This window comes from Cydia splendana, chromosome 19, assembly GCF_910591565.1.
Source record: "Cydia splendana chromosome 19, ilCydSple1.2, whole genome shotgun sequence".
NCBI lineage: Eukaryota > Metazoa > Arthropoda > Insecta > Lepidoptera > Tortricidae > Cydia > Cydia splendana.
In genome coordinates, this window is record NC_085978.1 from 3,004,172 (window position 1) to 3,016,360 (window position 12,189).

Sequence of the window (12,189 nt, forward strand, 5' to 3'; positions counted from 1 at the left end):
TAATATATAAATATGTTTTTATAAATACTAAAATACATATACGTACGTAACACCCAAAAATTAGGAACAAATATTTGTGCTCGTCACACAAATAGATGCCCTTACAGGATTTGAACCCGGACCATCGGCTTCATAGGCAGGGTTACCTACTATATCAGACCGGTTCTCAAAACGATGACATGCTATTTATGAAATAGATGAGCGAAATTAAGAATCTTAAGTGATACGAATATTACGACTGATCAATATCACTCGATTATATGATTATATTATTAGTCCTTTAGTGGTAATAGTATTGAACTGACAATACGGCGTATTATGTCTATAGGTTTGTATTTATATTTAATTTAATATGAACTTATTTTCGATTTCAAATTGTTCGTATCGCCGCCTGCGCAACCTTGCGCAGCCTCTCAAGGCCGCGTCTGCACAGCGACCAAAACTGCACACTCAGATTTATAAGGTGCGTCTGTGTGCATAAGTAAACTACTATACAACTAGGTACATACATAGGCGAGAACGCCAGTCATGCGTGCCGTCAGGGGGGTGTCACTACGCAGTTTAGGTACATTTGGCCGGCGCGCCGCGCGGGCCGGCGTATGGCAGTGGGCTGCCGCTCGGCTCGCACGATGTGGCGCTCGCGCAAAATTGAAAATACACAATGGCTTCGAAACCTATATCTTGATCTAATCCGTATAAAAGATATTGTTGTTATTGTACTGTTTACGGATGTCTGAAGAAGAAGGAAGTAGAAATAACATTTTATTAAATTCCGGACGATATTGAAAGGTGAATTTAAACTTTAAAACATAACATAAATACTGAGTACTTAATCAAATTCGATTCGATAACTAATTCGTTTTGTTTGCATAAAACTAAAGCGCTTTAGACCAATTTAAAATGATTATTGGTTGCCCAAAACAATATTAGGAACTGACCAACATATTTTCAAAGGAATACGGCTGTGGCATACCTACCTACCTACTTCCGTAAGAATCAGACATACTCTCTCCGGATAAAAAAAATATGTTTACAGAATCAACGTTTGTAATTCGTAGTATTCGTACATATTAATCTTAAAAATAATAAATCGGTAGGTATAGGTACAAAAACTTGTCAAGTTTCAACCCTGTGCCGACGCTCACAGCTCGGTCATAAAACTGCGACGCGCAAGGAAGATTCACGGTTCGTGCGCGGTTACGTAGGTATATAAGTTTCAATTTTGCTTGCAGGCGGCGAGTATAGGTATAATTTTATACATAAATGTGACTTTTGTGAACGAGTGAATTTTCTGTACGGTACTACTATTAGTTATTCTGTGGTGCCGTCATGTGCCCTCCTATTCTAACCAGACTTCTTTCTAATAGGGGCGACAGGAACAGCATGCACGGTTTGAAATGAAACTGGAGTCGGTTAGTGGTGCACCGCGAAAGACCGATCCTTAGGCTTATGATACACTTGTAAGTTTTACTTACGTAAATAGGGACACAGCTATACTACAGAATGAGATATAAATATTGTTATCGCATTCTACCAAATACCTTTGTCCCTACTTACCTAAGTTAAACTTACAATTGTATCTTAGGCTTTATTGATACCAGCGACATACGTCAAATTTAAAACATTAACTAACTATTAAGTAGGTACATACGTTGTACCTATATTCATTCGGAAAATTATTAAGCACGTTATATGCCTGTAAATATTTGTTTTTAGAGCAAATAGGAGTATAGTGTTTTTGAATTTTAAAATACTATGAAATAAATTGTGTTATTGCCTTTTGTACGAAAATGCAAATTTTTAACATGAAGTAAATTTTTAATAAATAAATATTATAGGGACATTCTTACACAAATTGACTAAGTCCCACGGTAAGCTCAAGAAGGCTTGTTTTGTGGGTACCTACTCAGACAACGATACATATAATATACAAATACTTAAATACATAGAAAACATACATGACTCAGGAACAAATATCTGTGCTTATTATACAAATAAATGCCCTTACCGGGATTCGAACCCAGGACCTTCGGCTTCATAGGCAGCGTCACTACTCACTACCCACTAGGCCAGACAGATCGTTAACCTTTATCTTTGCAGGGATCAAAATATCTTAAATATGTATTTTTTTTTTAGTTTTGGTCACCTATTGAGCATACTAGACTATTCAAAAATAAAGAAAAAATCCAAAATTTTCCAGTTTCGGAAAATCATATGTATCATATTTGATACAATGCCAATCCCTCGACATAATATTTAGAAGAAAAATGTGGGTTTTAATAAAAATACAACATGTAATGCATCAGAAATCATCATTTATTGCTAATTAAACCCAATCTAAAGCATCAGATGACTATTACACCTGTAAATATAAATTATATCTACGAATACCTGAACACATTCATGGAAGAAAAATTTGATCCCGTAAAGTTACAAAAAAGTCGCCAACAAAAAGTTGTGTAAAATAGGAAAAGTAAACAAATAATTAAAGAGTAAAAAAAAAATATACTTAGGAAGCATTTTTTGCCATAAACATATTTTTCCGCGCTACAGGCTACGGCGTAGTAAACCTATTTTGATGACAACTTGGCAATGTATTAAATGTAATACAATACTTATATGACTTCTGAGTTCTTGGCAATGTATCAAATATACTACATAACAGTTTCATGTAAATATTCTGTGTATTAAATGTTTTTAGATTAGACCACAATGTAAATATTTATGCCCTAACAGATAGTAAATGCATCAAAATGTAGATTATGGAAAAATATATAAGTACGTATCTAAGAAATAAGTGCCAAACTTTCAGTGCGAAACGAAATCTGTTGTTTCCGCGGCGCCATGTTGATTATTACTAATTAATTTAAAATGACACCTGTGTCCATTATTTTTTTCTATCATAAAGGAGGGTAGCTCGACATATTAATGGAAATAGTACATTTCGATGCTAGTGCGGAAGGTATGTCATTACTTCACGAGTACCGAGATATCTTGCCACGAGCCGCAGGCGAGTGGGAAGACTCGGGACGAGTGAAGAATGACATTTCCGCACGTGTATCGAACGACGGTTTTTAATACAGTTGCGAAAAAATAAGTAAAACATTGTTAATCGTACACTAAACAAAAGTGGTAACAGTGACAGCTCGCTTAGACGTCGTCTTTAAGTATATTATATCTATGGGCGTTTGGCAGCTATTCCGTTCCATTCAGACACCTTATTAAGAACGGAATTTTCAATATTCAATATTAAAAAATAAACGTGTTATAATGATGAAGAGGTAAGTATTAAAATATGAAATATGTATATTTTTCATATTCTTACATTAACAGTAGGTTTTTATGCTGATTACGACGTTTAAAGGAAACTAATATTAACACTCATCAATAAGTAGTCGTGAATTGGAACAAGTATAAATTTAAAAAAATTGGAAAAGTAAAAAGCACTAGTTCGACATAACCAACTTTCCGCACGCTAAACAGCTACGTAAAGTAGCACTTTGTGAGCAACTGTATTAAAAAATATTTTATTAGATAATAAAGTGAACCTGCTAGATTTTTTAAAGTTCCAGGTATCACGGGTGTTACGATGCCAAAATAAGGGTTAAGAAATCGGTTAATAGTTTGAATGGATTGGCAAGAACCAGAACAATTAATGAACAAGAATATTTTTTCTTTATTTAATGGAGTAAAAGGGGCATTAAGGTTATTCCGATACCTAGATTTTTCGGTGAGTTGAGCTGAGCATAATGAAATGAACTCGAAAGTTAAAAGTTGATTGTTTTCTAAAAAGAAATCCTAATTACACTTAAAACTCTTTTTTAATTTTCAATATAAAAAAAATCGACCCCTCAAGAAGGTCAAGGTTACTTTTTTGAACGTCCTCTTACTAAACATATAATAAGTAGGTAGGTATACAAATTAAACTAACCTAATTTCTGATTCGGGAGGCCCTATCATCGACATCGAAATTTCTTTAAATTTCGCTCGTTATGGTAGTCCCTCTGATGTTTGATATCATAACAAATTAAATAGGTACCTACCTTACCTAACTTTCCTAAATCATTGATACACTTTAACCGTATTGTTTCAATTTTCCGTATAAATTATAAGTCATTCAAGATTTACCTCCGACGTTTCGAGGACGGCGTTGCCCCGTCGCCGCCGTCAACGCCGTCCTCTTCGGACTTCGGACGTAAGTAAATCTTAAAACTTAAATACCGTAAAACGGGGTCAACAGAAATCGCGGGGTGAATAGAGAAATTTTGAACTTTTTCTTTCAAGTTGTTATATTTAAAAACATACATCTCTAAAATTAGATTTTTTGGAATGCGTATATAGTAGACTATTTATTCTCTACATTGATACCAAAAGAACTTAATCAAACTGTCTAAAAGTTAGATTTTTTTGACTCTAAAGTAAGGTCTCGCCGTGGTAAGAAATGAAGCCTGTCTGAACTTTGTTCTAGCGGTAAATGTTTTGACATTAACTAAGTAAAAGTTAGCTAACCTGGTAATATAGTATCTGTACCTAGTACCTAAATAATAAATAATATCACTAATTTTCTCTATAATAAAGCATTTTTTTGCAAAAAACCAATAACAAGCAAATTTACGTGATAAAGGGGTCAGTGGACACGCATATGGGGTGAACAGTTACGCCATAGGGGGTGATTAGATACAACAAAGGAGTGTAAAGACACGCCTTGGGGGTTAAAAGACACGAGAAAATAATTTTCTGTCAAATAGCTGTTTAACAGATATATATACCATTTGCCAATAGAGTATCCACATAATAATGACCAAATTCGATGCCTATGACAACTAAAACTTAATATTTCTATTCACCCCTTTCTTGTGTCTATCGACCCCGTTTTAAGGATATGGAGAAAACAGGTAGTTTTCTTTGATTTTCTCTGAATTAGGTTGGTAAACATTTTTTTCACAAATGCAAAATTAAAGAACTAACCAAGACTCAAAAAATGATATCAAAATTATTACTTTTCTCATTTGGATTATTGGCGAAAATCGTCCTTGAAGCTGAAAATCGTGTCTTTTCACCCCGTTTTACGGTACATGAATAAATTGTGAAAGTTTAAATAAGTATAGTCACGGACTCGCCTATGGTCCTTGGTATAGTGTTGTTCAAAATATACTTATCTAAAGTGATAAATAACCATTTACCCGACTACCTGGCTTGTCGAAGGTCACTGTGAGATTTTCTATTGTTTGAGTCGTGTATCCTTTTCGAGTTTAATGATAAGGAATTCGTTGTTAACCCATTTCTATTAGAAAATATGTTTATTTATATTCCTCGGACCATTACGTTCGCATGTTGTGATTTTAAATTTATTTGCTTAGTGTTTATTTTATAACCTTCACCCACGTTCATTAATATATTTATTATGGGTACTGTAATATAAAAATATTTCATTAATTTATTAAAATCAGAAACATTGTAGTAGGAAGTACCTAATATAAAATATAACACGAATCCCGGAATGCCCACTGCATATCCGTATCAGCAGAATGATTGAGGTCATTAACCCCGTGTGGCACCGACTTGCCTGATAACTGATTATTTCACTTGAAATTGGGATTAGGTATTAAGCGCTTATGACACTATACCCACATACTGAAACCGCAAGAGTGTGTAAACTGTCTAAGGAGACACTGCCATAGGTATTTAGGTATTTGTTGTAAGTGTTGGCCTTTCCTTTTTGACACAAAATGGTCATGGTCTTTTCTATTTGATAATAAATCTAAGACAATACCGCGTTATAATTATATATCTAGGTACCAATATAATTTTTTAATTTAATATGCGCATACTTTTTACTTACGATTTTATTTAACGAACGTTTCAAATAGTTTGTATCGGCGCAACCTTGGGCCTCTCAAGGCCATGTGCACGGCAACCAATGCAACGCTTAGCGCCCAGAATTATTTATTAAAACTGATCGTACCGCAATGCCTTGTTCTTTTTGCCCTAACGTGATGCGTAGGTACCTACTAGATAACTTCAATCCAGCATAAGAGTCGCTCTTTGAGCTTTGATTATGCATTATTGTGTATCTCAAAGTCACAGTTATGCTGGTTTACTCGAACGCTCGTCGTGCCGAAGCAAGGTAAGCGATAAGAACATGACCTGTGATTTGTAAGGAAACTTTGACCCCTTACTAAAGTACCCAATCAAACAAAAATACAATACAAAAAATGTAACCAAAAAAACAAAAATGTCAAATTGATTTCATAATCGTAAATTGACTTAAAGTATGTAAATAGATTTTAATTTTGTCGCCGATGTCTGAAACGCCATCTAGTAACAATGAACCTTAAAATGAATGTGATATGTAGGTTTAGTGCGTGAAAGCTACAACAGATGTCGCAAGAGAGGTGTTTCGACGCTATTTCAACTCATGTTTGTTGTAAGAGTTTTGTTAGCTCCATGCGCCATCTAGTTTGTCACTGTGAACTAAAAAATTAGCTACAAGTATAAGATACTTAGGACGGTGCGCTTTTTTAGTATGGGATTGGGTATCTGTACTAGTATTATATGATCTGTGGTAAAAGTTACTGATTTTAAAAAGCGTTTTTCAATTAAAAGACATGTCAAGATCGCTTACCTTCTTTCTAATGCTAAAAAACGAATTATATCTAAAGACAGATACATCACTTTTAACTTTTTAACGAGAAAATGTAGTAATGCCACTACATTCACTACAGACGTTTTAACATTTTATAAGAATTTAACGTTTCTGTTGGCAGTATCACACTGTCAATTTGCCAAGTCTGTGCCAAAAAAAGAAGCAAAAAGCCAACGACACGAGGTGTTCCCAGGCGGTCACCCATCCAAGTACTGACCTCGCCCGACGTTGCTTAACTTCGGTGATCGGACGAGAACCGGTGTATTCAACGTGGTATGGACGTTGGCGATATTGTGTTCGAATTTTAACTTCCCTATCAGAAATATGACGTCATTGTCACATTGTATGACAAACTTTGAACTATCTAAAGACGGATACACTTATAACTTTGTAATGAGAAAATGTAGTAATGCCACTACAAACATCATTTTATAAGAATTTAATGTTTACGCTGGCAGCACCACACTGTCACTTTGGGGCTGTCCATAAACTACGTCATCGATTTTTGACCCCCTCCCCCTAAAATCATCCAAAAATCATGCTTTGAATGACCCCGTTTCCTCCTTCGTCATGCTACCATCATCCGATGTCTAGACCCCCCCCCCCCCCCCCTAATTTGAAATGACGTAATTTATGAATAGCCCCTTTGCCAAGTCTGTGCCAAAAAAAGAAGCAAAAAGCCAACGACACGAGGTGTTCCCAGGCGGTCACCCATCCAAGTACTGACCTCGCCCGACGTTGCTTAACTTCGGTGATCGGACGAGAACCGGTGTATTCAACGTGGTATGGACGTTGGCAATAGCGTGTTCGAATTTTGACTTCCGTATCAGAAATATGACGTCATTGCCACAATCTAAAGATCATAATTATACTTACTTATAAGGCGGTGGTACTAGTGCTCGACATGCTAATGCCCAATAGGTGACACCCTGCTGTACACACATCCTTCTCTAGTTTTGTACGAGTACCTATATACAAAAAACCTCCTTCCGGTGAGCTGTTTCTACTAGAGCTACGCTGCCGCTGAGCGAGGATAGGTAAATGAATTCTATTGGTTCATGACAAACACATCCCTCGCTACGCATCTTCGCACATCTCTGATGGAAACGCATCCTAATAGGTATTAGCGGAGAGTTAGCTTGGACCAACTCTACTAATAGCCATTACGTTTATCAACCTGTTAAAAATAAAGACTTACCATCCCCTCTTTTCCAGTACGACCGAGATGCGGACGGCAAGATATCCTACGCGGAACTCAAAGAGATCATCGAATCCCGAGAATACGAGCACGATCTACCCGACAACGTAGTGGAAAAGATCATGGTGCTGGCCGACAAAGACAATTCTGGGCACCTGGACTTCAACGAGTTTGTGGAGATGATGCACAATCCGGACTTCAAGGCGGTCTTTGGGCATTTTGTGGCACGATATGTGCATTCGATTGTGCCGCATCGGGGGCCTGTGGATACGACTGGTGAGTTTAGGTTTAAGGAGTTGGTGTGTTTGATGTAGGAATGAAGACACACTGAAACGGCTAGATTTTAATGTAACCTTTGGCTTTTTAAAGTCTTCGTAAAGACGGGCTTTACGGTTATGAAGTGGGCCAGACGATATTATAAAATCGCTCGCCCGTATTATAAAATGCCATAAATAAGTACATAAAGATCATAAATGCCATAAATGTTACAAAATGCCGACTATGTGTCTTCGTTGCTACAAAGGTGTGAATTCAATCACCTTGACAATGATCTAAAAAGGGGAAGCTGGGGCACCATGAACATGAACTTAAATTGACATGATAAAAATGTTTTGTTTTGCATTGTACATTTATTAGTAGTTTTGATAGTAGACATTGCATGGTGTGTTCATATTCAGTAACTTGTAAATATTAAATTAGTGTGTCGTTATATAATATTTAGCATAGTTATTGTAAATATTGTATATTATGATTGAACGAAGCATTGTTGTCGTTGCAAAGACAAATAAATATACTATCTAATTAAACACTATTTAACACAACATAAATAATTGTCTTTGCAACGTCATGTGTGTAGATAAAAATATTGTATAGTGTAAAATAGTTTTTTATTGCACTTACACGTTTTGTTGTAGTGTATATAAACAGACAGTAAATTATAAACCGAACTGGTATTACCATTTACAATTCAAGTCACATTAAGTATTACATAATTTACATAACTTGGAATTCCCCGTCTCGCGCGGTTGCAGTGTTAAATAAACTGTTAATTTCAATAAAATCCAAATAAACTTAAGTACATGTACCTACTAATCTTAAATTAATAAGATTTTTTAGGTTAATGAGTCATTCATTATTTAAATTAAATATTTATAGATTTTAAATCAAATACTTATACATAAAGAGATAATTCGGTTGGCAGTTTGTTGATTGATTTTAAACTTATCATGCTCACGTCACTTATCATATCACTAATAGAAAGTTTATATGCTAAAAATTGATAACATTTTGACCCGTGACATCATATCACTTTGACTGTGACATCAGAACAAATATACTAATTGACTTCGCAGACGGTTTGATTTTTTACTATTGTGTCTTTTTTAATTATTACGACAAGACACTTATCTATAATTTCTATATGTCTTTAGATAATTGTATATTTGTAATCACAATACAGCGTGTATTGTATATTGATACGCAGGTATGATACAATTTAAATTAATAGTATAGTATCATTATCCTACTAAAAAAGAAAATTCACGAAAAAAAGGAAGAAATTAAGAAAATATGTTACTTGTTACATGCTACTTTTATAATACAATATCTTATTATTATCAACATTCCATTCTCTTCCGTTACTTTACTTAGATATTTATTTATTTATTTACATACAATATATATACAGTGGTACTACTAAACGAAATTAATAACTAGCTTAAATCAAAATAGGCCCTTGAGGCATTGTACCAAGGATGCTGGCGGCATTTCCTCGCTGTATCGCAATGCTGATACGTTGTGCGAGGTAGCCGCCAGCTCTTACTTTACTTATGTTATGAATGTGTAAACATTTACTTGTATAAGTAATACAATAACAAACAATATACACTGTTCATTAGTCTTCATCAGTCGTCAACTCTCGTCGTTCGGTCGTTTCTTTTAAGGCTGAACATAATATTTCTTTTTATACCTTATGCCGGCTACATACGTAACGATAAATCGTAGCGATTAAACTGTGCAGTCGGAACTGCGCAGTTTTATCTACCGTGTGTATGACAAATCGTTGTCGATTATCGTAACGATCTGTCATACACACGGTAGATAAAACTGCGCAGTTCGGACTGCACAGTTTAATCGCTACGATTTATCGTTACGTGTGTAGCCGGGGTTAGTCGTATTCCTTAATTGACGAGATTTTCATACAAATTCCAATACCATATTAATAAAACACCGGATGATTTCTAGAATTTGATTAGGTAAGATGGGATAAAAATACCATAGTTTTGTTTTGCTCGAGGTAAGACAAACACTATGACCATTTCGCTAAGTGTTATTCTTGACCCGGTGTTCGTTTTAGTTCATCTTACCCTAACTAGAATCCCAATTAGTTGTCAAGATATAAAAATTTCAAAAATGTTAACATACTTTTAGACAGCTGAGGATGCCAAAGCAGTAGATAAATTAATAAATAAATCGAAAACCGTACAGAAAATTCACTCCCTCACAAAAGTAGATTTAGGTATAAAATTATACCTATACTCGCCGCCTGCAACAAAATTGAAACTTATAACCGCGCACGAACCGTGATTTTCTTTGCGCGAGCGCCACATGACACGACTATCGTGCGGTCGAGCGGCAGCCCACTGCCATACGCCTGCCCTGCCCGTAGGCCAAATGTACCTAAACTGCGTAGTGACACCCCCCTGACGAAACGTTAACTCAATATGAAAGTGTAAATCGATAAGTGGAATTCCTAGATGATGTCATAACAAGTGCCGCAAGGTGACCCGTTTCACTAAAAAGTGTAATACATGAGTAACAGTTCTTTCACACTATTCGCTGACGATACTTAAACCTTATTGCAAGAAAATAAGGTTCAAAATAGGTCAGTCAAGAGTGTTGTAGTAATTTACTGTCTGTGCACTCCACGCTGTATATGCTTTATTTGGCATGCGATTAACAATGCATTGTGTACTCTAGCGTGTTTAACATAACGACTAATTCTGTTTGCTAGGACGGTGGCCTGGGCTCCAGTATCACTCGACACGTGATGGCGGTACTTTTCTTTTTTTTTATTTCGTCCCGGCTTTTATCATCATGGTTTTTGGTAATCGTTACCGTGTTTTATGTTGTTCATGTTTAGGCATTTTTCATCCATGGTAAAAAATCCTTTTTTTCGTTAGAGTTCCAATTTAGAATGTTTATTATTAAACAAGTTATTATACACGTTCATTTTAACTACTTCTTTGGTTGAGACCGCTATTTTAAAGAACCATATTTTTTTATTTATTTCATTAAATTAGAAATATCATTTGATATTTACAAAGGTCAGATGGCAGTCGCTTTCGTAAAAACTAGTGCCTACGTCAAATCATGGGATTAGTTGTCAAGCGGACCCAGGCTCCCATGAGCCGTGGCAAAATGCCGAGATAACGCGAGGAAGACGAAGATTTCATTAAATAAGTATTATAAAAACTTACAGAACCCTGTTTATACAAATTTAAGAGACATAACCACTTACGTGCACTTAATAATTAAACATGTCAAACTGCACAAAATAATAGAGATACCTACTTCTCCATAAATACAGGGTCATTTTCGGACCGTTAGCCATATTGTGCGAGGTGATTAGTAGGCCATACTGAACAACTTTTTCTATGGGACCAACTCCGAAATTACAAAAAATTTTTTGGCCGTTTCATAGATTTTGGTCGAGTGGATGTCGACGTTTTCTATGAGAAGGCCAAATTTTTGGGATTGCGGGGTTGGTCCCATTGAAAAAGTTGTTCAGTATGACCTACCTAATCACCTCGCACAATATGGCTAACGGTCCAAAAATGACCCTGTATGTGACTAACGTCAGTATGAATCGGTGCCTTTGTTATCATATCATTCTGGTATTGTTTTATATATTCCTAAATTAGTTTAAAATGGCCAGTTATGATTCAGACAGACTTAATGACATCAGTTAGATAAATCCACGTCTGCGGTACACTCAGTACCTATAATCGTCTGAGTTGACTGAATGGGGAAGCCCACAGCGCCCACAGAATAAAATACACCTATATTATAGTATATCCACAAACCAAAATGACCACCAAAATCATATCATAGCATCTCTTTTACTCTTGCTACGACCTTGCAAGTGGGAATGAGAAGTCATTGCGACCGTGTCAGTTTTGAGGATAGTAAAGTGACTGCCGATTGAGTGCTAGTAAATATTTACGGCGAATTGGGCCAACATAGCGGTTTCTTCTCTGAGCAAGTTGTAAAATGAAAGCGTGTTTCTGTAATGTTGTAACCTTTTTTTTACAATATTTAACTGTGTTAATTTACCCACTAGTAG

The 12,189-nt window shown here is 35.7% G+C and overlaps 1 protein-coding gene and 2 non-coding genes across 8 annotated transcripts in view; 1 reads left to right on the forward strand and 2 right to left on the reverse strand.

Annotated features, from left to right (window-relative positions):
* LOC134799892 (rhomboid-related protein 2) overlaps positions 1 to 12,189 on the forward strand; it is a 65,171-nt gene that overhangs the window by 15,766 nt on the left and 37,216 nt on the right. For 3 of the 6 annotated variants that reach the window (XM_063772320.1, XM_063772321.1, XM_063772322.1), the window contains exons 2-3: positions 7,862 to 8,120; positions 10,858 to 10,899. In XM_063772320.1, the coding sequence (XP_063628390.1) occupies positions 7,862 to 8,120; positions 10,858 to 10,899 (301 nt within the window). The remainder of the gene's footprint in view (positions 1 to 7,861; positions 8,121 to 10,857; positions 10,900 to 12,189) is intronic. The other 3 variants (XM_063772323.1, XM_063772324.1, XM_063772325.1) reach the window with 1 other exon arrangement.
* LOC134800413 (5S ribosomal RNA) lies at positions 6,815 to 6,933 on the reverse strand. The gene has a single exon (XR_010145534.1). It is a non-coding gene; the product is annotated as a 5S ribosomal RNA (ribosomal RNA).
* On the reverse strand, positions 7,325 to 7,443 carry LOC134800414 (5S ribosomal RNA). Its single transcript, XR_010145535.1, has one exon. It is a non-coding gene; the product is annotated as a 5S ribosomal RNA (ribosomal RNA).